At 48.5% G+C, this 27,143-nt stretch overlaps 1 protein-coding gene across 1 annotated transcript in view; it reads left to right on the top strand.

Annotated features, from left to right (window-relative positions):
- Positions 1–27,143, top strand: part of LOC131289781 (protein serrate) — a 108,663-nt gene that overhangs the window by 62,567 nt on the left and 18,953 nt on the right. The window contains exons 8-12 of the mRNA XM_058319092.1: positions 14,393–14,526; positions 17,661–18,134; positions 22,265–22,378; positions 22,489–22,713; positions 24,661–24,788. Of these exons, the coding sequence (XP_058175075.1) occupies positions 14,393–14,526; positions 17,661–18,134; positions 22,265–22,378; positions 22,489–22,713; positions 24,661–24,788 (1,075 nt within the window). The remainder of the gene's footprint in view (positions 1–14,392; positions 14,527–17,660; positions 18,135–22,264; positions 22,379–22,488; positions 22,714–24,660; positions 24,789–27,143) is intronic.

Raw genomic sequence — 27,143 nt, 5'->3', positions numbered from 1 at the left:
TAATAGGAAAGAATTTCTTCGGTATGCAACAACATGTAGTATGCTAATCATAACAGTCTACCGCGACCAACACGCCAAAGCGTGAGACATCTCAAAGAAAGGACAATTAAAATGCCACCCAATACACCAGCGGGTGTTTTCCTGGGGGCATGTTTTTGCACACCAGATGTCGCCCCGTTCCCTTTTCTACCACTTACGGTTGCATCTTCTAACGGTGGCACGAGTGGAATGCAAATCTCAGCCCCGAAACAGAAACCCACCGGTGCGTGTGTACTGGCCGATTCTCCACCACGACCCGACCAGGTCACGTAAGGTCCAAGTACAGTTTGCGATTTTTCATTCCACGGCTGCGGAAGCTTGGCCCGTTTCGTGTGACCCGCCTTGCTCATCCCTCGATCGACCGATCGATCCGGTGTCGTCGTCGGTCCTGTCGGTGTGAGTTTTTGTTTTTCCTCTCGCCAACCGTCCCGCTTTAACAATATTCTCCACGACAGGTTTTGTTCTGCGCTGTGCACGCTTTTGTACTTCCTCGTCAGATTATTCGCAACATCATTTATCATCAGAACGACCCATACCCGGGCTTCGGAACTCCAAGTATGGGGCGTGAAACCGCGCTGACCAAACACGAAAGGTTCTTTCGTCTCTATGATTGGCCCCTCTGTAGGCTTAGATCAACGGACGAACCCGTATGAAAACCTCAAGGAGGCACCAGATCCTCCCGAGTTTGCCAAGACGCGAGGCTCGAAGGGAAAGAAAACATGCAACATGACGGGTTGTCAAACCGGTGGCAAAGAAAGGGCCACTAATCTTGACAGCCGACGAAGTGGCTCGCAGTGCATAAGCATTTACACATGTTCTGGCCATCGAGATGACGGTGGACATCACCGTTCGGTGCCGTTTAGATTGTTGCAAAAGTTCCTCACACCGGTGACATCGGGTTTTCGTTTTCCCTTTTCCGGAATGTAAGCAGCATACTTCGGGTGCATCTTTGGGCAGCTGTACAGCTTCTATTCTGATTTGGTTTCCTTGAACAAAATCAAACCATATCCCGCCAATCTCGTGCGAGACCCGCTTTGCATAAAGGTGCGGTTGCGGTCACACTTTAAATGCCATCACGTCCGCCAATAAGTCACCCAAAGTGTTAAATGAGAAAAGAGATAAAATAATTAACTCCTCCTCGTGGGGCGAGAGAGGTTGGCGAGGTAACAGAGTTTCGTGCACAGAGAAAACAAGGTTGGAAGGTTAGCGGTTTTCGCTGCTCGGGCTTTGGCCGGAACGGGAAAAATAAGCATTTTACGGAGCGAAAGAAATAAAACACGATAAATGCTGTACTCCGAAATGCGACCGTATCCCAGGAAAAATGGGACCAAGGAACCTACCACCTTGGGGATGGGGAAAGGGGGTTGAGCGAAGGACTGCTAACAGATTCTGTTACACGATTGCCTATTTGGTGTTTCTTTTAATTAATTGCGTGATTTTAATTGAGTTCCGAACGCGAACGGAACGCGAAAAGGTGGAGCCGTATGGTCCACGGTCCGTCGTGCAGGAGCGTCCTTTGTGCGGCACAAGATTGCACCCGGGGCAGATGGTAGGCCCCCTTCGCCCAAGACCTTTAGCGGAGGTGTTGGTGGTGGAGGAAAAATCGAACTTTCCGATAAACAGCCAACTCCAAACCGACACGACACAACCACTACCGCTTGTAATAAGAGCAACTAGCCGATCCCCTTGCAAGAAAAGGGTGTTGGGGGGAATCAATCGAGGAAGGGAAGAAACCCCAACCACACAACATCACCACGAAAAACTACGCCGAGCAAAAAGGCGAAGGATTCGCGCGGACAAATGAATAATGGGGAGCAAGATCGCGCACTCGGGACGTTTCGTGTTTTTCGAATTCAATTAAAACGACGTTTCGATTCGAAATTCTCGCTTCATCCTCCGCACCTCTGCCGGTGGGATGGGGTGTTGGGGGAGGGGAGGGGGAGAACCAGGAAAAACATGCAGCCACTGGAATGCCCGGTAGCAGCCCCGGTACCGGACCGCGCGAAATCCTATGGCTATTTAAATTGTTCAATTAATTAAGATTCTATACCTATAATGTTGTTCTTGTTCGGCCAGCTCCGCAGAACCATGCCGTACCGTGTCGACTCGGCTTCCGTTTGGTGTTTGTTGGTGCCCACTCCCTCCAGCGCATCTCCGTCCGGTCGCCTTCCTTCACCTAGGATCCGAACAAATCGTTTCCTTTTCCATTTTCCCGACATCCCATTGTGCGCGTTTTCCGTTACTTCACGCCAGGAGTAGTCGGGAGAAAAGTGCATATACGTTTCCTAGTGATCTCTCTAACAGTGCCATGTGGCTCGGGTTTGTCGACTTCGATCTTCATCGGGCGCTAGAAGGTGGCTTGTAGCTCTTGTTACCATCCCCTGATTGCAACCGCCCCTCCCAGGATCCTAGGCTGGCCACACGGTGCGCAATAAATTCACCTTCTTCACAAGGCCCAACGTTGGGCAGAAAGCGCACGAGACACCGTCGGGTGCGGGTCAAAGTTGAACGTGGCACTACCACGTTCAGAGGCCTTGCTTTCTTGCCTCGCAACGAGTCGTGCTACTCCCGGGAACGAGATCGGAACGGGAGTATCTACAACCCATCTGCTCGCTAACACGCCAACGGCTAGACCGACGCTAGGACAAGGCAGGATCGATCTCAATCACCCGAAGTTGTTGTGTCCAAAATTAAAAGGTCAAACGTTCAGAGCTGGTGCGGCAGTTAGAGAGTTGTCTAAGGGAGTGCTGAAGGGAGCTGGGTTCCACGAGTTTACTATAACTCCCGGCGAGACGCGCGGTTTCGCGACCTTCGACCGGATGAGACATCGAGAACCCCAAAAGACGGGGGATCCAGGGTTACTAACTGTTCCGGTAATCACGGGACGTGTCATGTCTCCACCTCGGGATCCTAGCGGGTTCGTGTTGTAACCCGTTGGGTGCAAAAATAAAACGAACGACCGAATAAATCCCTCCGCCGGGTTCTCGGTCTTGGAGTCCCCCTATCGCTGGACTATGGCGCTCTATCGAATGACTCAAACGGGACGCCAATGGCAGACAATGAGCTAATCTAGTCCAGTTCGAGCAGATGCTTCGCGTCCCGTGTTCGCTCGAGTCTCCCACTCTTCCGCTTCCAACCGTGGGATGCTGTTTCTCTCGGTCGTCTCGTCTTCTGGCAAATAAAGAAGCATTTACATAATAAGACAAGGCTCAACCATTTATAAACTCCAACAAAGCCCCGTGCCTGGTGCCTACACCACCGTCCACGAGCTGCTTCTTCTGTGCTGCTTTGCGTCCAGGATATTGATGTGGCTATGTTTTTTCGCTTCTTTGCCAGTTTATCGGTGCGATGGATCGACTTTCGCCCGTGTTTTTTTTTCGTTTGGAACGTTCCCGCGCGGTTGTAGGGGGCGAATCTCCGATGACCCACTGGCTCGACCCGGCCGATTGAGAGAGAGTTTTAGCAACAGCAAGCAAGCGCTACACGATCTGATGTAGTAGACACCCTTAGCAGCAACGGCAGCAAACACTAGACCAACCGATCCGATGGGCAACAATAATTTCGATGGCAAAAGAAGGAAGGCACAGTTTGTGTTCGCATTATCTCGAGCGCGGCCCCGTTTTTGCTGACTCTTTTCGGAGGAGTTTAAATTTCGTTTTAACATCACCCTTTACGATACATATTGGCCTGCGCGCCTGTTCTGGCGAGCGACCCGTGATTCATCCCGCGTGCCAAGCGGTTATCATTATAAATTTTGTACCTTTCCCACAACCCGCCCCGAACCGATGGCGCTGGAGGACCTGACCTCACCCCGTTCCATCCCGACTCCACAACACTCGACCGGAAAGCAGGGAATTTCGCACGGAACCGAACGTTTAGCGCGCGCGGGCCCGCAGTTTCGGTTAGATCGTTCGGACAAGATAAGGCGAACCGAGCGCCCTGGTCTAGTTCCTGGCTTCCTTTCCATTCTGTGCGCCGAAGCGCTAGCGTTAGACCGACGCGAGCTAACGGAACTCGCCGCGAACAGAGGAAGGAAGCGAACCTCACCTGGGATCGGTGGTGCGATTTTATCGACTAAATTGAGATGTCCGCGGCCCCACCGGATGGCGGAGGGAATAATTAACAAACAAAAAACTGCTAAAATGTAAAGCACACCGTGGAGTCGCGAGCGATTGGAAACGCTACGTCTTCGCCGTTCGGTGGAGTCCAAACCGGACTCGGCAAATGCGCGAGCCAAGCGAGTACTCTAAGGATGCATCTGGCAGAACAATATTTCCAACGCCGAAGCCAACGGACAACGAGCGCACTATCCGGTAAGGCTATCCGGGATCTTTGGGGAGTCTTGGGTTGGCTCCGGTTGCCGTCGTTGTGTATCTCATTATATTGTATCGTTCGTGGCCGTATCTGATCAAATGTCGATTGACAGCCAACTAAATATTTGCGCTAAATTCTTCACCTGACCGAAAGCGCTCGAAACCGAACATCTAACCGCCGTGGCTTCTTTGTGCCTTTTCTTTGTGTGTGTTTTTTTCAAAGGCTCCGGATAAAGTCAAAGTTTTACTTTACGAACCTCCAGCCGGGGCGCATTCCGGACCGATGGAATTCACATCGCGAAGTGAAACCGTGCCGTGTGGGCGACCGTGAATCGTCTCGATCGTGTGCGCCGCATGGAAGGGAGTCAACCCCGTTCGGTCAGCACGTCAAACATCGGCGGGATGAGCGCGTCCTAGCGAGCGGTTTGTCTTCTACCATTCCCGTTTGAAACAAAACCAAAAATCAAACAGACAAACAACCGAAAGCAAACACTCAAACACTGTAATAGCCACGCGGGTGACGATCGGGCCCAGAGGTGACGAACGTGTCAGTGCCAACATTAACTTCTAGCGGAACGAAGTCAAGGGGAAAAGGAAGAAAAAAAACAGACGTCATCGAGATTGGTTCGCTTTCGGCATTACCCACTCTGTGCGATTGTTTGCACTCGTTAAACATTTATTTTGGACATTATTCCTCACCATCATCATCATCATCTTCATCGGCTCCATCGTCGCATACGGCGGCAGTGTCGCGGAAATAAGTCAATAGATGATGCTAAACGAGAAAATCATCCCTACCAGGCAGGGAAGAGCCGAAGTTGCAATAGTAACAAAGGGGAGAAGAAAAACAAAACGCCCGTTCGGAGGGTAAAGCACTGCCGGACTCTAAAGCTTTTCCCGTAATTTTTAGGAAGGAAACAAACAAAACGCATCAAAACGGGAACGGGAAAGGACCTAGAGAGAAAGCGCTGGCCTTTTAGAAGCGTCTTGGTGCGCATCTAGTCAAGAAAATTGGATGTTTTGTCATCGGTGCATTTACCTTCTAATTTAGTATCCATTTGTGTCCCGGGGTGAAACAATGACATCAGTACGGTTTCTTACAAGTGAGCTTCCCTTATATTGATTCCCATATCATTTGAAGTCATGGCAAAAGTCATAACGAGCCAGCGACTAAATGTAAAATTGCTCCAAGGAAGGTAACTGAAATAACGTTTCCATTAAAAAAAATTGACAAATTTCCATCGTCGATAAGAAAAAAGTTAACCAAGCTAATGGAATGAACTAAACTTTATTGTAAAGTTACATATTTTTAATACTTTTAAAAATTATTCCGAGGGCCAGTAAACTGGCCTATGTCCAAACCACTGAATCGTCCTCTTTATGATGTTTTCTGATAAAGTTGCTTAATTCCAGAAGGCATTGCACACTATACACTTCTCCATACGCTCCGGCGTCTTGACAAAAAGAAAAGCGACTTTGTGTAAATCCTTCTCGCTAGTTTTCAGCCACGATATGGCGTCCTATGGGAGTTAAGGGACCCAAAAACATTTTAAATATATTGTAACAAGCTTCAAAAGCAACATAAAGTACCAAGGTTTTCTAGCACTTGCCACCGTCTGACTTTAAATAATCTTTGGTCACGTAGTCCGTGATAATCCTGGATGTTTTAAAAGTAGATGGTTTAATGTTTTGGCCACGGCGGACTCATTTCGAATTATATAACTGTCAAACTTGTTCTAAGTTAAAAAAAAATGCTACTATTCTTTTGCTTTGCTAGCGATTTCCAGTTTTGTATGAAAAGTCGTAGAAATTTGTCTATTTTTTTAATGCAAACGATATCTTTAAAGCAATAAAAAATAAAAATAGTATATGAAGAGGAGTTAGTCCATTGAGTTGAATACTGAATGCATTTAACTCTAGGATTATATTTTAGAAAGTTCAATTATCCCTAACGAAATTAAATATTATTTTTTACATGTTCAATGCTTCCAACATTTTTTTTTTTGTAATTTACCGTTTTAATTCGGTCAAACAAGAAAAATGCTCCAGATTACCTTGCTGAAGAATGCGACCATCGAGTTAATGTTTCAAACACGTGTTCTAGTACTTACGATGTCAAAGAGAAATCGATGATAATATCCTCGTAGATGGAATTCGGCCACTCGCGTTCGCGTTCAATTGTTTCGCGTACTGCAACAACCATGTTCAAGCGCGACGCAAGCAACAAAATGTCACACGAAATAAATGCCTCCGAGCAGAGCAATAAATAATACACCTAATGAAATATCAATAATACAATAATAACAATACCCGTACCTCTGCCCGGTCGGGAAGTTGCCTGGAGCATCGTCACGCAAAAAGGGGGGGCCACAACACAAATCCCAATAAATAAACCAGCGAACGTCGGTTGCTTTAACTCCTCCAAGCCGCGGCAACAACGATTTACGGCCCACACAAACTAGTCCACCTTCATCCAACACGCGGGCGAGCGCGCGCGCGCGTGTGTCATGTTGCTACACGTGGTTTTGTTCCACGCCGTTTCACGTATGCTTCGCGTACTCCAGACCGCGTTCTGCTGCCTCGAGGACGATGTGTGCATTCTCATGCCTTCGGTCGAAGCCCAACGGCTTATGATCTTTCGATACTCCCGGGTGCTTCTTCCGACCGTGTGTCTTCACGCCCCGGTCGTCGGTGGATCTTGGCAGACAATAACACCACCCCTTGCGCCCTAGCCCGGCATCGGTCCACACTTTCCACCTCCAATATTTCCAACATCGAACCAACGCTCGACTTCCATTCTTGTGCCTGAGACTGAGAGATTCGCAAAAACCCTTTAAGAGCTTATGTGCATCCCACCGATGGGTGCCACCCTCGCACAAAACTTACCCCCTTCAAAACCCCCCTCGATGCACTGGAAAGGAACATTGATCATCGTGTGCCTCGGAGCAAGTATGAGCCATTATTGTCACCTGAAGCGGGAAGATTATGGGGTGCCGGCGTCCTGGCGGCCGAAAGACGGACGGCAAAGAGAATGAAAGTGCTGCTGAATCGGGCGCATAACGGTGGAAGGGAGGGCGGGAGGAGGAAACAAATCATGAGAGAGTGCCCGGGTAAAAAGAATCATCCCCAAACAAGGTCGGCCTCGACTTCGACTGCCGACGCGTCGACCCGTGATTGACATTTCGCACCGTTTGACCGTGTTTCGCTCTTCGCTGCAATTGTCGTTTAATGTACGTGTGCGTGTGTGTGTGCGTGTGTTTGGCAAACCCCATTTTCCCGGTTTGCACCGCCAAATGCCACACCGAGCCGTAGAGGGCGTCCTGTGTTGCGTCTCCTGCGCACCAGACCGCGAAGGTTAAGCGAGTTCACTGGCGTACCACTTTTCATTCGGAGTTTTACTTTTTTCCCCCGTTTGCTCACTACTTCTCTCTCTCTCTCTTTCCTTCTATCCCATGGTGAGGATGTGGCCCTATGGGGTGCGGATTACGGGCCAGAGGTGGCAGGCACCGGTATGCCCAATTACAGCGAGGAACATTTTCCCACACCTGCGCATAAGAAAATCCGCGTGCGCCATACGAACACACCCAAACATACTCAACCCGAAGCGGAAGAGGAGCTTCCATTGCAATCCCAAAATCAAAATACAAACCAAAACGGAAAGGCAAGAAAAAAAAACGAGTCACCCCACACACAAGCAAGCCATATTTCCCTTTTTGGTCGAAAGCCGCATAACACCCTCCAAATAAAATAATAAAAAAAAATACCACAACGCTACCGAACGAACTCCCGAATAGCTTCACTTTGGCCAATTTGGCCACTCGACACCTCGGCTCTTCAACCTCTTCCTCGCGGCGGGTGGGAGGGTTGGTCGCAGTGTTTCTCTCTTTTCCCTCGGGTTTTTTTATGTTTTATTTTTTGGTTTGAACGGATGTGATTTTGATGTGAATTGCTCAGCATCGATTTGGGATTCGCATACACCACCGTCCACATAAGTAGCTCGTGAACCGTTGACAGCCGCCAACAAAGCTCATCATCGGAGCTGAAGGAGTTGCAAAAGAGGCGCTCAACAGCGAGAGAAATTTGAGGAAAAAATAATGCAAAACCGCAAAACCACAACGCAAACCACGGCCGGGAAGCGGTTTAGGTGTGGGCCCCCCGAAAGGGTTTGCATAATCATTTAAATAACTGCTACTGAGAAGACGTAGACTCACCGAGCGGTGAGAGGGCGCACCACTTACCGACGAGAAGAAACACAAACGAGACCTTCCCAAATGGACGCCCTGATTAAAAGTTGGCCAACATTCCGGGCCAGCGCTTTCCAAAGCCGCGCCAATGTTTGCACCAACATTGTGGACCATCCCCCCTAAACTCGTGGAAAACGGATCGCACTCCGGTTCGCTTTTCAATCGAGCCAACTCGAATGGTGCATCTCACCTCACCCTATGACCGTAACAAGCAGGCATCGATCCTTTGCCGCCGAACCATAATTTCTTGACCCGGCACAGCCCAGCCCCCTCCCACTATTGATTGATAGCATTGTTACGCAACGTGCCATAAATCTTTTCTCCATTTCGGACCGACCCCGACAATGGCCGGTGCGCGGTCCATTTTGTTGCCATCGTTTTGAGCGGCAGAACAATTGTTAAATAAATTCACCACTTTATCGACTTGTCATCAGGGGGCAACTACTACCGTTGTGTGGGGGAGAGAATCGGGAACGCTTGTGTGATTTTGATGCACTGCCCTGCAACTACTTGCAGCCAGCGTTCAACAAACAACAAACAACAACCAACGGTCCTAGACAAATATGGCAGCGTGTTTTGTTTGGCCATCGCTAGATCGTCTGCTCGCATTTCCTAGAGGTCCCCCTCCAAAGAGAACCCTGCTCGGCCTAACACGTGACAATTTGCTGGCACACCAAACCCGGCTACCCTGAAACGAGATCGGGAAAATTAATAATAAATAAATAAACACTTAATCATACATAATTGAGCGAGCGCTGTAATTCCGCTATAAATCTCGGCCCGCGCAGAACGAGCGGTTGCTCCGGGGCACGATCGAGCGATCGAAACTATGTCGCGCCTAGCACTTAGGAGAGGCTGGGAAACGTTGGTCCTCAGGTCTGTTTCTACGCTCGGGGTGTCACCACCTTAACCGTCCGCGGGACATGACGACGATGGCGGACGGATATAGGCTACCTTTCCCTCCCCGGAAGACGGGGAGTTCTCGCCGGGACAGTCGTGATGGAACTGTGCGCGCGCGTTCCTTTCCATACACAAACTTGTAATTGGTTTTGTTCGACTCCACAGCCAAGTGTGTGACGTGTGAGAATGACTTGCACCCCGCGCTTAGTCGGGAAGAACAGTGCGCGAGGGGGGAAGTGATGCCTGTCGATGGATGTGATGTAAATCGTAACGATATGTGACGTGCAGCAACGCCGCCGAGCCAACCGCTTCTCCGCGCTGTCTTTCGTTTTAGGGAGGAAAGATTTGAGCGAACGGCTAAGCGACGAACCCGCGCTACAAAGGCCTTGTACGAACCCGGTGCGGATCGTCATGTTCGCTGCCATGTAGGTAAGCGAGCCGGGTGTTGTTGCAGGGACTAATAAATAGCAAGTTGCACCTCTATATTAAATTTCCGTCCCAGGCAATACCCCTAAGGAAGAGCGATTCCAAAACACTTCCCCCTCGTTTTACGAAGGGTTGTGACTTTTCGCAACACCTTCCCAATGTTTTTTTCTCTCAACACCCCGCCTTATTCCCCAAAACATCCCGATGGGGGTTCGAAAAAAGTTTCGATTTCAAAACGGTCAGCGAGAGGGGGCAGCGGTGACCCGGGAAGCCCAAAGTAAAATGGGAAGCATTGTTATCTTTCGGTCAGTCGGTCGGTCGGGCGGGTTCGGTTTGGGATTTAATCGACGCACCCGCTCGCCCACCAAACCAGTCGGTTTCCCATGGACGCATAAATCATAAAACAACCTCCTACCCTCTCAGAAGGCCTCTTGGGGTTCTCCTTAACCCCTCCTTCCAATGGTCATATCATCTTACCTTCCGAAGATCCTGATGTCGGAGGCCTAAGTGGCGAAGCATAATGGGGATCCATGTTTGAAATTGATTGTCCACCGGCCACCACAAGCGGTTTGGCGGCGTCGCTGCTGAAAGATGTTTGTTTTATATTTCCCTCCCTGTGCTTCCTTCGTGTCAATATTGTGTAACCTGACTCCTCTTGAGCCGTGCCAACCGATGTTTTATTTTTCGTGGCCGGGCTTTTCTGTTCCCTCCAGACGAAGCCGAGACGTGCCGCAGTCCATCAAAAGTCTGAGTAAGAGTTACAGGCCTCTTTGATTCCCCTGGTGGCGCCCTCTCTAGCCAAACGTTTCGATTAGCGTAACTTTTCGACGCGTTACGAGATCGGAACATTTCCACTCCAACGCCTGCAAATCGTTCGTCTTTGATCGTTGCGATCTGTGTGTCCGGGTGTATGTGTGTGTGTGTATGCTGAGTAGTACATCAACTCCGATGCTTTGCAACGTAATTGGATCCTTTCTTCGACCCTGGCCCGACCCGGCCCAGCAGATTCCGATCGGAATCGCGAGGATCAATCGAGCAGCGCAATGGTTTCAACTCACCCTAACCTCTCGACCGACACCGAAGCCTCGATACAGTTCGTCCACTGGTGGCGGTGGAAATCAAACGATGGGGAAACCGTACCCGAATTAGTTTTCCCTTTTTCACAGCACTCGGTGCCCTCCTACCCCTTGTTTTCAACTAACATTCTGCCGCAATGCCGTTTGCGCAATCGTTGTTCGGTCAAGAAACGGATTCTCACGATCGAGATCGAATCCGAGGAATGTTTTTCCTTTGGGCGTCCCCACGTCACGGGACTTACTGTTGCAAGTCCAAACATAAAACCCGCGATCTCGACCGGGCCGAAATTGGAAGGGCCAAACGGAATAAGCGGGCACGATCGGTACATTTTTCGGATTGTCAGACAGATTACCTGATCATCTCTCAAAGTGTAAGGATTTGGTCGGAGACAAAAAAGCTCCTAATTTAAATACGTCCTTCGGCCTTTACGAACGGACCAACTGAGAGGATACAGGGAAGCGTAAAAAGTACTGGAAACATGGAAGGAATTTTCGCCACGTTTTTCCCCGCTTGGAAACAATAATGTCGTCCATCCATGGGTTGTTATTAATTAGCGTGCGGTAAATACAGGGAAATGGGAAATCACACACAAACGACGAGAAGAATGCGACTCCATCTCGCACGGGAAAGGCATGCCGAAAAGTGCGGAGGGATGGGTGGGAAGTAGGAACGAAACAAAAAAAGAACAAGCTCTACAAATAGTTACCTGGAAGCAACCGCATCGGCATGGAAACTGACTGTCTTGAGCGCATCGGACGAAAGATGGACATTTTATTTACCCACCGATGAGCCGAATGAAGATGACAAAAAAAACGAAAACTCCCCATCTAAAACGGTCACCCGAACTTTGCAGCCCCGAAACTACCCTTTTCCGTTTCGTCGTCGCCGGTGCATAAGGGCGGCGGAGTGGGTCGCTCATTCGTTTGACCCTCGTTAAGCCGCGGACTAAATGGAAAAGAAAGACAAAAGCTAAAACACCGAAAACCATTCAGCAGCATTCCCGACCGGGGAGCGGGGGTGGTGGGGTCAACCATTTTTCTCAAAGTTTTTACGTTTGTCCTTCTTTCTTTGAGCTTCCCAAACGTTTGGCTCCACCGCGGTCGGTTTCACGCGGCGGATGGGCGGCCAAATGTTTGCCTCTCGACCTGTGTGTGAGTGTTTGCCAAAGATTGCCCCGCCTTCCCTGCTGCCTTCATGTTCTCCCGCTTCCCAGCGACAACAAGGCACTTCTTTGCTTTATGAAGCGGTTCGGTGTTAGATTTTGGCGTTTGGTGTTGAAGAAGTCGCAGCTTAACAGGGCGGGCGGAGTGAGGGGAGGGATTCCAAAGGGGAGCCTTAGGAAGCAACCGCAAAGACAAAACAAACAGAAGCTACCCAAACCGGACCCCCCCCCCCCCTCCACTGGCGTTTCATCTTCGAGAGCTGAAATCACAGCAAATATCCACGGCCTGAATCACGTTTGATTTCCTCGTCGCCTGCTTTTTTCCCACCAAGGATGACCGAGCGGAGCCTGCTCGAGACGATGAGTCGTTTCTTTCGGTTTCTTGGTTCCCTTTTCTTGGTGCTTTTCAAAACTTATTTTATTTGACAGTCTAACCAACTAAAACAGAATCAAATGATTGCCCCAAGCAACGCCACCGTAATCGTCGACGGGGTGGCCCAAGGTTCGTCGCTGAATCGAATCCGGCCGTTGAGTTGCTGGGGCAACATTTTTCATCGTGAATTCGTGAAAAGGTTCATTACTCACCGAGCGATCGATCTTATCCGCGAGGCCAATCGATCACATTTTCAAGTGGTTTGTCACCAGCACGCAGCGGGATGCTGGGTGAACAATGGCTTCCGGATGGCTATCGCCATCGCAGTTTCGCCGGGTTTCCATTAGCAATTCGATGAATCTCTGAAACAGTGTTAATTTATAAAAGTACAGTGTCAGTTTCGGTAAAAAAGTTTTAGGTCTTCCGGAGTTTCATAGGCTCAAATAATTTTACTCCAATAATTGGGGAATCTCCTCAAAGTTATGGGAGGTAATGCATAGTATAAAGGTAAAAACATTAATATTTGATGCATTTGAAAATAAATTAAACTTATGTGATTGTTTTTAAAACCGTACGATGTTTCCTTCTTTTGGTACTAAGCATACATTTTTGTTTCAATTGCTAACCGTGGAAAATACACAATTTTAGGGTTATATCAATGTCCGATAAATAGTTAGCCATATGATTACTTTCAGAAAATTAATAACATATTAATGTTTTTTAACATGTTTGACGTTTCAAAGAACTTGACCCAAGTTTGAACGTGCTTCAATAAATTTTTAATCAAACTAATCAATGCTCATGCGCAAGCACAAAAACAAAACAAACAAAAAGATAAAAGGTAAGGCATCCAGCTAGAAAATGTCCCGTAAAACGAACTACGAACGGACTGGGAGTGAAATCAAATGCTTTCCAACCAAGATCTGACCCAGCTACAGGAGCATTTCATGAAAATTCCCATTATTCTACATTAAACATAACGATGATGTTTAGCGCGACGACGGCATCGGTGCTAATTGTTAGACGCAACAAACCAATCAACCGAGTCCTTTCAGCCGCCGCTTTCTTCGGCGGGAACAAGCGAACCACTTAAAAGAATCGACCCGCACAGCAGCCGAAATGCCACACGACGGTCACACCCGCTCGGTGACCAACCGACACGTTACACCCGAGGACCACCCGAAAACCCGTGCTCGAAAAAGCAGGCTTCCCATTACGCTAAACGCGTGATCGTGCCTCATTACGCCAAGACGCGGCCATCGGCAGGCCGAAAGGAAAAACAAACACCACTTACCGGCCCAAAAGTGACCCCTCGGGATGGAAGGAGAGGTTTAGTGGGGGGTGAAAGGTGCACTCGAGAGGCGCATCACTTCGATTGCCGTCATCAGCCGCAACTTGATGCCGCAAAGATCTTTCCGGCATCGTGCCACCACTTGGCGACCATCAAGACATGCTGCGTGAAAACGACATTGTGGAAGTTGAAAGAAAGTCGGTCGGAAAAGCCGCCATCAGAAATGCAAAAACACACACACACTTATGCGCGCGCTGGGGAATTTTGGGGAGAAAAACGTGGGAGCAGGCAGATAAAAAACAGACATCTTGTCACATGCGCCACATTATCGTTCGGTTTCGCTAATAACTGAAGAGGCAATTCGCAGCTCGGACGTGAATAATTACCGTGGAAACGTGCCATTTAATTTCTGTGCGTTTGCAACCCACTGGTCGGCTCTTTTGCCGGTTATCAAATTCACTCACAACTCCCCGGTACCCCGTTCCCTTCCCCCGACCACCGATTTATGAAAAGTTATCAATTCGAAAAATGTCTACAATTTCTCCCTCTTTCTTTGCTCTTTTGCAGATGCCGCCCCGGATGGCGTGGTCCGCTGTGCAACGAGTGCATGGTGTACCCGGGCTGCCGACACGGCTACTGCAACGGAAGTGCATGGCAGTGCATCTGTGATACCAACTGGGGTGGAATCCTCTGCGATCAAGGTAGGTACCGTAAGGGAACCGTTTTGCAGCGAAAGGCAGAAGTTCAAACGGCCACATCCGGATTCCCCGTTTCCGGTTTTTATTGCGCTAGAGTGTATTTAGCGCGCAATGTCCGTTAAATGTGCTGCTTTCCGATCGAACGCGCTTCGTGACGGTGCGATCGTGCTCACAACACCTCAGCCCTCCATTAGTATCCTTTCCTCTTCTCCCCCTCGCCACCGTTGGAACGGTGCTTGACCGGCTCACCCGCACCCTTGCTCGGGGGCACAAGGGCGGACCTTAGGCTCGGCCAAAATGTACGGTGTACTCGATTTCCACCAGTCCCTAATGCGAGCTCGTTCGGATGAAAAATGAAATCGATTTCGATCTACTTCGGCCCCGGGTCCATTTTACCGACCGGGACCTGCGGTGCAAGATTCGTAATTAAATACCGATCATTTCTGGGGTAATTACCGCCCGGTGGTCGGCCAGGCCCAATACCTCCAAACACACCTCACCCGGCATGTGTGGCAAGCAAACCGTGTAAGAGAAAGCCCCCCTCCACTCTCAAAGTCTTCCGCTTCATTTACCCTTCCCGTGCTCCTTATGGGGAAATCGAAATCTTTTAAAGCATTTTCGAAGGCAAAAAACTGCATCCAAAAACCGAAACAAAAAAAGCCAAACCCAACCGAACCATCGTGCAATTGGAAGAAAACACATTAAACATCGAAGCTTACCGTCGGGTCCATATCGGAAGACGCACGACGCCCTGCATTGCTTTTAATTAATCGATTAATAATAAACTTCCTCCCCACGTCGAGCTCGGATAAGCTGCTCATATGCGTTTCGTGTGCGTTGTGTGCGAGCGTCCAAAATCCCACGGCACCCAACCTGCAATGCATTACCCCGATAAAGAAACACAGACGCACGCCAGCACACATGTGGTGGAAAAACTAAAAGAAAAAAGGTACAAGTCGATAAGTTTGCCCAAAACACGCCGGAGGAGAATGGAACACCGCGAAAAAACCTAATTAAGTTGAAATTTAATTTTTTATTGTTTAATCTTATCGCTTACGATATGGTATTGGTTAAATTGGAAGCATTTTTTTAATGATGTTTCTCTTTCGTTTTGAGAGAAAATTGGTCTACACGTAAAAGTGAACGAAGCGAGCCGAAACGAACGAACGAACGTGCTTCCTGAAGGGCCAATCTCATTTGGCAACCTTTGACAACATTGAGCAGCAATCGAATGGGTTTGGTTGTAGATTGATAGCAGCGCTCTGTTTCCATCGTGTATAAGGTATAAGTTTTCCGTACAAAACATACAGTAACAAAGTGGAGGACCAAAACAAACCCTCTACCAAACAAACATCAACTCAATTCGGATGCAATTTTTATGCGATGCGCTCCCTCCTTGGAAAGCTACCGACGGTGACGGACGAGCCCAAAGTACCCTAAACAGGATATTATGGGTCATCGATTTAACCGCGAAGGGATCGCAACACCGCCGTCGACGTCGTCGTTGGTGTTCTGAAATTTAATAGCGAGGGCAATCGAGGAATCGAATCCAATTCGAGACACTCCATTTCCACCCGACGTGACGATATTCGGTGACTTCGGCGGGCGGGAAAAAGGGTGCCGCTGGCCGTCCGGAAAGTCGCGACCACAAATGTGTGGTGTGTTGCGAGTAGGCCAATGGAAAGGATAGACCGTTTTCCTTGGGTGGGATGAGTTTTCGGTTGACAAACCCCCATAAATCAAGCCGTTTGGTGTTACTTTTTTGTTTGCCCTTTACGCAGACACAACAGAGGGGTAGGAAATGGACGGGGAGGGAAATAAATGTGAACCCGATGTGAAACTTAAAAGGGGGAAATTTATACCCTCTCCATTGCCTTTGGCCAAAACGCACCCCTAGGCCCTTCCTTTGGCGCCCTGATATCGGTTACCTTCGTTCGGGTATTTTATTGTATTGTTCCTTTTTAAAAAACAAATCCCTCGGGAAGGAAATGGAAAACTGTAACGCGGAAGTATACTTTATTGCGGGTAGGAAACAGTAGCTGGCCAACCGTTGATTGTCAAATCGATCAATCAGCGAACGGAAGGAAGCACCGTCTAGAGTCACCAACTCTGTCTACCGCCGAGGGTTAGCTAGGGTGAGGGATTCGTCATAACATTTCCGACAGCTGGAATGGTTCTGTCTGGCAGCGCACCCTCACTCCAGATGAGTGTAATTGCAATCAATTACATCCCTATTCACGAGCCGGCTCATAATTGCTCGAACGATTAACATATGCAGCGGGCTACACCGGAACACCCTTTACACCTTCTGCTGATCTAGCGCGCGCGTGCCTTGTGTAGTGTTGATTTGGTCTCGCGAATCAAAGGGAAAACACACTTGCACACTTGTGATGGCACCTCAAGTGCACCAGCGGGTTACGAAACACGCACTTTTTCGAGTGCTTTCTCGCTGGCACGCACTTGTTAAAAAAACATCACCAGCGCGGACACACCGAGGAGAACGCTCCAACAAGTGTCCGAAACGATTTGGAACAACTGTTACCTACTAACTGCATCTGTTTAATGTATGCTCGCTAAGCAATGGAAAAGGAGGTGGAACAGATGATTCAAAATGCAGAAGTTGCAAGCACACGTCTAAATATGAATCAACAATCTTCTATGTTATATTAATACGTACCATTTTAATTAGTTTCGAAACTTGCGCAACATGCATGCTGGCAAATCTATTAGACATATTATGTTTAACGTTAGTCCATACTATTTATTTCAAAAATTATTAAAATTTGAATTTTCTTCGCACTATATAAATGCAATTTTAAATAAAATTTCGACCAAGACGTGAAGTTTAGAAGTTTATCTTTACGTTGTATGAATTTGGCATGAGCGTTTTTACTATTGAGCAACAATTCAAATGATTTAATGGCAATAATAAATACCCCAGTTGATTAAAATTATAATTAAAAAGAAAATGGTCTATTGCTGAAGAAAGCAATATTTGAAGATAACGTCTTTGTCAATCATAATAGTTAACAGATTTTTTCAATCCACATCTTTCCTCATTTATTACAATAGTTCATAAAACACGTAGTTTCCATATTTGACACAATATTTGCGTATTTTTCTCTCTTTTTTCTCAGATCTCAACTACTGTGGCACGCACGAACCGTGCATGCACGGCGGAACGTGTGAAAATACGGCCCCGGACCAGTACCGGTGCACGTGCGCGGAAGGGCTGTCGGGGAAGCGGTGCGAGATCGTCGAGCATCCCTGTGCGCCGCAGCCGTGCAAAAATGGCGGAACCTGCGCCCTCACCGGAAGCGAAAAGTCACCCAGCGTTCCCAGCTCGACCGTGGCCTCGATCGTCGTTCGCGGGATGCGCGGCATGAGCTCGATGGGAAAACCTTTCGGGCGGGGTGGTGGTGGTGCACCGGGCGCTGGTGGTGGACCATCGGGATCCGCCAGCTCCGGCGATGACTCCAAGGAGCAGTCGGGGAAAAGCGGCGGCTCATCGACGAGCTCGTCGGCTTCCGGGTCCTCCAACGGTCCGCAGCCGATGAAAGATTTCGTCTGTACGTGCGCTCCCGGATGGACCGGACCGACCTGCGAGATAAGTAAGTTTCATGTTCGTCCCTTCGCCATGTTCTCCGTTTCCGTCCCACCAATCTTCAAAGAAGGAAAAAGGAATCGTTGCGCCTTTCGTAGTGTTTCATTTCAATTTCAAATTTCGACCATTAATCACACAACTGACAAATTTGAAGACTCCAACTTTTCGACATTGTGCTTATCTCCTCGCCCCGTCGACGTAACAGTGCGCCTATTCCGCGCTTGCTTTTGGATTTTGCTTTTATGTTTTCGTGGCGTTGCTGGTGTTTCTCGCGACCGGACTGATTGCGCCATCGCCGGTCGAATCCTAGGCACAACAGAAAATGTAATGCCACAGTGTGGACAAACCATGACGAGCAGTCGGAGCTCGGTGGCTTCTTCATAGCCATTTGCTTACCCCTAAACATCGCCCATTCCTTGAATCAAGGCTAGACGCCGTTTGCCCACGTTAGTTCTACGACCAAGTTGAAAAGAATTCTACCCCAGGTGAATGAAGTTGGGAACAGGTAAAACCTAACTGTACGCTAATTATTCTAAATTATTGTATTCATTTTTTGTTGATCCATGACCAACTTCATCCGGAGTTTCTAGTTGTTCTAAAAAATCGAAAGAGACCTCTCCCGTGCATCCCTTTGTCAAAACATCTTCACTGCCCGCGTGCGTTTGATTATTATTTAAACATTAAAGACTTCCTCTGGAAGGAGAACGGAAAATCCGTTCGACACACACCGTCCCCGAAAAGGGTACGTTTCTCTAGGTCTGTTTTTTTATTAACGGGAATGCGGTGCCTCTAGTCGCGGCATCGATCACCAAAACATGGGATTTATTAGCAATTTCACGCACTCGGAACCATGGCGAACTGCCGAAATCGAATTGCACGGTGTTGGGCAATTACGAACTTTCTTCGGGAAAATATATTTCCAGTCCAATGTTTGATACAAATGCTGTTGTTTTGATCTCAAAGCAAACATGAGAGAGGAGTAGTGATTGAAAAATTTGAATTATTCATCGTGCGGAAAAATCAAACCCGATTCAGTCAAGTAAAAATTCAAAACAAAATCTATTTTCTTTTAACCTCATAAAATTCAACACTTTCATCGACGTAAGGTTTGCTGAAAACCGCACGCGGATTTAAACTGCTCGCATTTCCATATTTCCAAGAAACGACCGCAAACCGCTTGAAGACTTCATTCCAGAGCATTAAATTTATTATTTATCGCTCACTCATCGGGCGTCCGGGTCATTCTGGGGTTTCCATTTGGGCCATATTTCATTCCTCCACGCCAAGCGCCAACCACAACTGGCACAAATGTGACGATAGATCCTCATCATCACCGACGGGTTGGAAAAGGAAGTTTTGACAAATTTAAAAACCAATAACATTAGTTAGCGAAATGATGAATACACGGGTGAGAGAAATGAGGCGAAGCAACAAAAAAAAACGGGACGCAACCCCAACACGCCAAAAACCGCCGCCGAAACACACCGTTTGCATAATATATCAATCATAACGCGGCCCAGGGGGGAAAGAGGCCCCAGTGAAGCACCGCGGGTGCTCCAAATAAAACGAATTATAATAATTTTATTAATGCAGAACCAGCGCAGCGATGGGTGATGTTCGCGGAATTCGTGACCGTCTCAAACGACAAAACGCGTGATCGTTTAGTGGTAGCCCGATCGTCGCCGTCGTCATCGTCTTTGCCAGGTGATCAATTATGACGATAATTGTGCTCGCTTTGGCGGCGAGCTGGCTGGCTGTGAATCCGTGTGGATGGTGTGGTCACTTGTAGTGTTTTTATTTGACCAAGTCATTTATTTACATTTTCTTACCCGGGCTGATGTCCTTCACGATTTTTCACACGCCTTCGCCACAGACCTTGATACGATCCGAACCTTTCCATCCGTGTCGCACACGAGGTGAAGAAAATAAATCTTCACTGGCCGCACATCGCGCCCGGTCCCTAATCACTGTACAAATAGCATAACAACTCCGCAGAATGCACCGCCAACGGGCAAACCAACCCCACAGATGGATTGTTTCGCACAGGCGGTTGCACTGGTAGCGACTTTGAATACCGATCGCTTGCCATTGAATTGCCCATCTGCGCGTTTTCCCGAGCGACCCAAACCCTCGGGATGGGGCGGCTACATACTTTTCTTCCTCGACAAGGACCGGGGACACATCACACCGGAGCTAGGCTAACGATCACCAAGCGGTACGATCCCGCAATCCCAGCGGGCAATTTTTACGCTTCGATCGGTCGCTTCCTCCTCCATTGCTTCCTGCTTTTTGCTTCCAAATTAAGCCAATCGATGGCCTCGTCCTCCGGCCTCGCCCACTTTTCCCCCTCAGGACGAACTCCTGCTAGCGAGAACGTGTGTATTTATTCCCCATTGAATTGTAAATATTTTTTAATTTGAATAAATGACTGCTGCAAGTTTGTTTCCTCTTCCACTCTCGGCGGTCGGATCCCGACGCTTCGTGGCTTCCGTGGACGTGTTTTAGGTCCACGCTTGTTGCCCGCCACCAACGATGCGCCAAAGAACGGCCTGCCTGCTCGAACAGCGTCAAACAACCCATTACTGCCTTCCCGCGCACGTTGAGATGCCCCGTCCCGGGTAACGAGATGCCAACGACAAACGGGCCCATCGCGGCGGCGCTGATTTTCAAGAAAATAAATTGTAATTTTCCTTTGCGCCGGCTCCACCGGGGCCGTGTCCCCAGGTGTATTTATGCTGATTGAATCAATCTCGTTACCAAACAACCGCAAAGACCAATTGCTCGGTGGAAACGGTGGTGACACCCGTCGGCGACCGGAGGGTGAAGCAGGGAAACATGCATCGTGATCAGGGTGCTACCCCCGAGAGCGGCTCCTTTTCCTTTTTTCCCCTATTGATTCCTAGCACTTGCGGTTCGTAGCGTTCTTTCTTGGGGAGCTGGTGGAGACGGAATCCCATCTTTGCATCTCGTTTGCATTCTAGCACATCAGCGGCGATTTGTAGCAGAAGAACTCACCGGTCGGTATGTGCTCACCGTAGCATCAGCATGGGCCGCGTGGGTTTTTCTTCTATAGAAATACAAGGTTCCCTCTCAAACCAAAAGGGTAAAACGGATGGGTATACCGCACACTACCTTTCTTCACTGGAAGGTGACTGACGGGCCTTTTTTTTGTTTCGCTACGAAGGCAAAGATGGCAGACTGACAAGCGGGCGGAAAAGGCCGTCAAACCGTACGAGCGCCCAATTAATCATCCATCAAAAACCCGCACCGAGAGCTCCAATCAAATTCATGCACGTTGTGGAATCGGAGTTATACACGATTTGTTTTAGTATTAGTATTTCTCCTGAACCGAATTCCTTCCAAATCAAAGCCAAAACAAAGCAACGCCACTTGACATCTGACATCCGGACGCCATTTGCTTTCGTTAGAGCAGCAGGAGGCGGTGCGTCTCCGATGTTCTTTCACCGCTATTTCTGACAGTTGAAAAAGCTAAAACAAACACCCAGATAGGGGGTTTCCGCTGTTCCCTGCAGTCCGGCAACCAAATCGTGCCAAATATCGTACGTGACTCCAGTGGGCCACAGGAGTTCAGCTGTACTAATTACCACATCACACGGTCACAGGACAGCGCAGATTGCGGTCAACTTCCTGCTTGCATGACTATGGAGGTTAGGGATCCATCATGGTCCGCAATCGTTGCCGCTCCATCATGCCTCCGACCCGCTCGAACACATCAACCCCAAAACGTCATAACAACGTCCAAGACCGCATGGGTTGACGGGTGGCTTCCTGCCCATGGGAATGTACCTTTACCTACTTTGCTCGATCGTCGAACTGATAACAGCGACGATAGCGTGCCTGTATCGTCCTGCTCGATCGATCATCGTTGGCCACTCGGACCCTCTCGGAGTTGGATGGAAGCCAAACTGATTGCTCTTGTTCCTACCTTAATTTGCTCCTTTGGCGTCATAGGCGTACGTTCATTAGTGGTTGCATTCAAACGCCGCAAAGTGAACCCGGGAAGAGCGGAATGTTCAAGCATTCTCCTTTCTTCTATCGTGAATTTTAATGTAACCCCTTTTCACTACCCTTGCCGATAGTAATTGTTTTATTTACCGTTTTCCCCATTTCTTCCAGACATCGATGAATGTGCGGATGCACCGTGCCAAAACGGTGGCACTTGTATCGATCTGATTGGCAAGTTTCGCTGCGAATGCCCACCGCAGTGGACGGGAGACACCTGTCAAAACGGTGAGTAAACATTCCAACTCTCTTCCCGTCTACTATCAAACGGGACACGTTCGTCCCAGGAGGCGTCATGCTAATGTCCTAACCGCATCGTGTTTCTTCCTCCATTGCAGACGTCGACGAGTGCGACACGAACGTCGCGTCCGGGCTCGGGCCGTGCATTAATGCCGAATCATGCCGCAACCTGCCCGGATCGTTCCAGTGCACCTGCCAGGACGGCTGGGGTGGACCGACGTGCGCGACGAATCTGAACGACTGCATCGACAAGTGCCAGAATGGCGCCACCTGCATCGACCTGGTCAACAACTATTACTGCAACTGCGCCGTCGGATACACCGGTAAGTTGCCCGCCCGAGCGTGATGATCCGGATGCGTTCGGCTAATACAACAATTTGTCTCCCTCATCGAGCGCTCCCGATCGATGATTGACGATGCGCGATCGAGCTGGGTAAACATAAACTACAAATTCACACAAACGTACACGGGGAGCCCTCCTTAGGTAGCACAGCTTGAAGTGGGATAATTCATCAATCACCGGACATGAGTCCGAGGCGGGCGGGAGTTTGAACCTACAGCGAAAGCATTCCTCCACGTCCAGTACCGCACGCAATCGGATGCGTCCGATCGATCGGCGTTAGTTTTAATTACCCCAAACCCAAATATATTGCGGGAAATTCGTGCCCAAAACCCCCGCTCGGCAACACTCACGCTCCAGTTAGGCTGGCCAATGTACCTTGCGCTTGTCTGCCGTGTCTTTCAATTAATCAAACCGCCCGGCCAACGAATACCGGCGGCATGATCCGGGCCCGTTGATTGGAGCACCGCTGTGCGGACACGACTCGTGGCCCAGTCGGCGGTAGCATCGGCGGCGGCGGCAGCCGAGTTTTCCCGCCGGGTCAATCGAGCGCGCCCGCTCCCGCTGTCAATTAGAATCGTAATTGTTACGGTTCGGTGCCGGTGGCTGTCAAAATTGAAAACACTGCGGGCTGTCAAACACGGCCTGCTCGGCGATCCGGGGGAGGAAAGACCGAGGATCACAGCAGGTAGCACCGTGGACCGCTGACCGTTCGGTTTGGTTAAATTGGAGCGGGAAATCGCGTCGGGGTTTTCCCGCAAGTGCTTTCCGACCGGGAGGGGGTCAGTCCCCAAACATTGAGTCAGTCACGATAATGTCTCACTAATGATAATTTCATTCAACCGTGCACCCAAATACCTCCTAATCCTTCCATCCCAGCGGCGATCGTTGCCGACATCCGGCGTAATGAACGAGCTTTCTTGTTTACTTTCATCTTCCTGCCTTCCGCCTCCTTCCCACCTCGACGATGGACGACAAATGTTGTTCGTTTAAATGCAGTTAAAGCAATAATGCTTCCAATTTCTCATAAAAATGTGAAGACAAATTAACAACCATTCCGATTACGGCCCCGGTTTGCTAAGGAGGGCCCTTAGGGCGCTGGAAAAAGATCGGACTAAAACCCTCCGACTCCGACTCGGAGGCGAGCAAACAAAACTCGACGAAAAAAGAGATGAGAACAAAACATGACCACAGCAAAAGAAAACAAGAAACCAGAGCCGCGTTGAGCGCGAAAAGATATTAATAAAACTCTGCGCCTCCGGTATGCCGAGGGTCGCCCCACCGCCGTTGTTGTATTCAAATTCGCCACAAACGACGGACTTCGGCCCCCCCCCCCCCGGCCGAAGACGACGGCGTCTCGCAATGGACGATGATAATAATCATATTCCAGTAGCGTGGCTTTTTATATTTTTGATTAATCTTGAGCTTTTTAAAATATCATCTATTACGCGTTCGGATGAACCAACGTTCCGCCCGGCCCTGTGGGAAGTGTGGAAGGGTGTTTATTGTTGGGAAAGAAGATCGATGAAGACGGGTAGCAGCACGCGGGCACCGCGAGCAAACCGCTGGGAGCTGGGATTCCACCGCAGAGGACGGAAGGGAGGAAACAAAATACCTTCGAAGCTGGACAAAACGCAAAGGTCGTGGCTGGGCAAGGTCTTAGGCCCATGAAATATGTTCATTACGTACAAGAATGTCCCATTCTTTGGCTTCGAAAGCGCCTTAGCCAGTCGTTGCTTTCTTTCGCCCGTTTCTTCCCCCGTGGGTAAATGTGCTTCCATTTCTCTGGCTTATGGGCCAGATTTATCCAATAGGAATAATCATTGGCGTGCGTTAAAATCGCTCTAATGGCGGGGATAAGGTTTCAACAATGTTAAACTCTGTGTTTACATCGATTTTTATTTCTCTTCTCCTTTTCTCCCCAACCCAGGCCGTAACTGCGGAACCGATATCAACGAGTGTGCCAACTATCCCTGCCGCAACGGTGGCGAATGCGTCGATCAAATCGGCAACTTCAAGTGCATCTGCCCGCTCGGCTTTTCCGGAACGCTATGCGAGGTAAGTTAATTATCTTTCGTCGTCCATGTACCATCAACGATCGGATTAGCGAGAAAGAATTCGAACATTATTACGGTATAACTCGACATTTGACGGGTTCGTCATAACGCCGGCATTGAAGTCTTTCGTTGAGAGTATGTTTATTTATCGTCGAGAACCGTGACTAACGGTTTAAAAACTGTGTCATTATTTAGGTACGGTATGGCTATTTATTGAACTTCGGCTACAAGGGAGCTTTTCTTCTCTTTTTTGAGGATAGTGTCACTGTCCAAGTCCAATAACGTTAGGTTAATTGGGCTCATCGCCTACGTTCGAGCATCACAAACCCTTGTTCAAGCTACTCACCATAGCAACACATGATCATCTCGAAACGGAATGTCACCCACCGGGCCGAGGCGCGCAATAAAAGAGGGCTACAACATTTTATCGACTCTTCGCGCGTTGGAATGCGAATGCGACCTGCGGGACACAGAGTGTTCAATGAAAGGAGAGGAAAACGACACGAAATACATGTTTCCTCGCACATTGTCACGCACGTGTGACGAATGACACCCACCCACTTACCACCGTCACAACGGACTCGAAAACGTGCGTCGAATGCCCTGATCCGACGGAGATCGGGAGATCGGGGCGGTCTTTAGCATAATAATACTTCCGATAATTATGTGAAGCTTTAAGCGAGCTGAGCCGTCGAACGGACCCCGACTTTACGCACAAAAGACGTCTGCAAAGCAAACGCTAAATGCTGCACGCTGCAACACTCGCTGCAGAGCAACAAAACCCTGCCGATAACAAATGCGACCCGCCAGGAAAGGCTTTTGTTCGGTCTGCGGTTGACGGATTGACCACCGACACTCCGGTTGACGTTCGGGAAGGGTTTCCCCTTTTTTTTCTGTGACGACATCTCGCGAACAACATGTCAACAGCAACGCCAACATGCGTGATCGCCGATGTATTTAGTCGTCGCTCCGAGGACACCCATACACACCGTGCACATCTCGTTACCTTATTCCGTTTTGAAAGCCCGCGTAAATCTCGTAAATCAGCCCCATCGTTCCGGATAATCAGCGTCCGAGCGGTCCAAACCAGCGGTTCTGCACCTCATAGGACCCGTGGGTGGAAGCGGAGGTTGAACCGAACCGTTTGGTGACGATTGTCGTTAAACGATTTTTTGATTTTATTTCATTTTATTTCCTTTCCCCGTGCGGAGGGCATCCCTTTTTAAATATTTATGATGTGCGTGCCGGTTCAGCATCTGCGTTTGTCGATCTGCTCGTGCGCTTCCCGGTGCTGGCTCCCCTTTGCTACCATGGGCTTTCCCCTTTCCGTACTCGCCCGAACCGTAGCCAAAATCGTGCCCCATGTAAATGAACCGTCATAAAATAAAAATTAATTTATAAAGATATAAAAACGATAATACCAAGCCACTCGTTGAACACACCGCCCCTCGGGGTGAATCGCAAAATGAAACGCAGGCAGAAAAACACAACTCGGGATAAAGCAAAAAGAGAAAAACAACCCATGCTCTTCTGCCCCGACTTGAATGCGAAATAATAAAGAGAAAAAGCTCCTGCCAGTGAGATGATGAGGAGTTTCGAAGACGCAAAAACACACGGTCGGTCTGTGCTTAGTCGAAAAACGAGACGAGTGAGTCGAATCTTCACGAGCACTGAAGAAAACACCAACACTCCTTGGGACCCACCAGTGACGATCGCGTTTGGGTAATTTGTCTTCGTGTTGAAACCATTTATCAGCTTATGAATTTTGAAGCCTACGATACAATGTGATAAAGCAAACCCGCTCAACGTTTGACAAACTGTTCAGAGGTTTTAGGATTTTCTCTAAACGATACCATGCTGATAAGGAGTTATAACACAACAGATAACATTTCACGATCTTGGGTTGGATTTAGTAATGCTCCTTCAATAATATACCCAAAAAGACAAAAAATGAAAAAATATCAAATATCAAGAAAAGAATTAAAAATTAAAGAATGTCGATTAAAGTACAACAGACAAATTAAAATTTTGTCAAAAATAAATCCAAAACCAAGCAGGGATTTTTTCTTTGTTCGTTACTAATATTGTTGATGAAGTCAATGTGCATTGCATGACTGGTCTATCCGTGAAAATGATATGTTAAATGAAACCTCAGCTCATTTAACCCATTTTTTTTTCTTATCACACCAACTTATTAGAATGGTATTAAAACTATCTAGTATAAAAGCAATTTCTAATTAACACCGAATGTTAAAACAACGAAATGTTAAACTAGGAATCATTCTAAAAAACACTATCGAAAAACTATCAAAAACATGGCATACACAGTCAATGTCTAAGAAGGTTCTATCCCAAG

The sequence above is a fragment of the Anopheles ziemanni genome, chromosome 3, assembly GCF_943734765.1.
Source record: "Anopheles ziemanni chromosome 3, idAnoZiCoDA_A2_x.2, whole genome shotgun sequence".
Lineage (NCBI taxonomy): Eukaryota > Metazoa > Arthropoda > Insecta > Diptera > Culicidae > Anopheles > Anopheles ziemanni.
The sequence above is the reverse complement of the archived record's forward strand: the minus strand, read 5'-3'. Positions and strand labels throughout refer to the sequence as shown.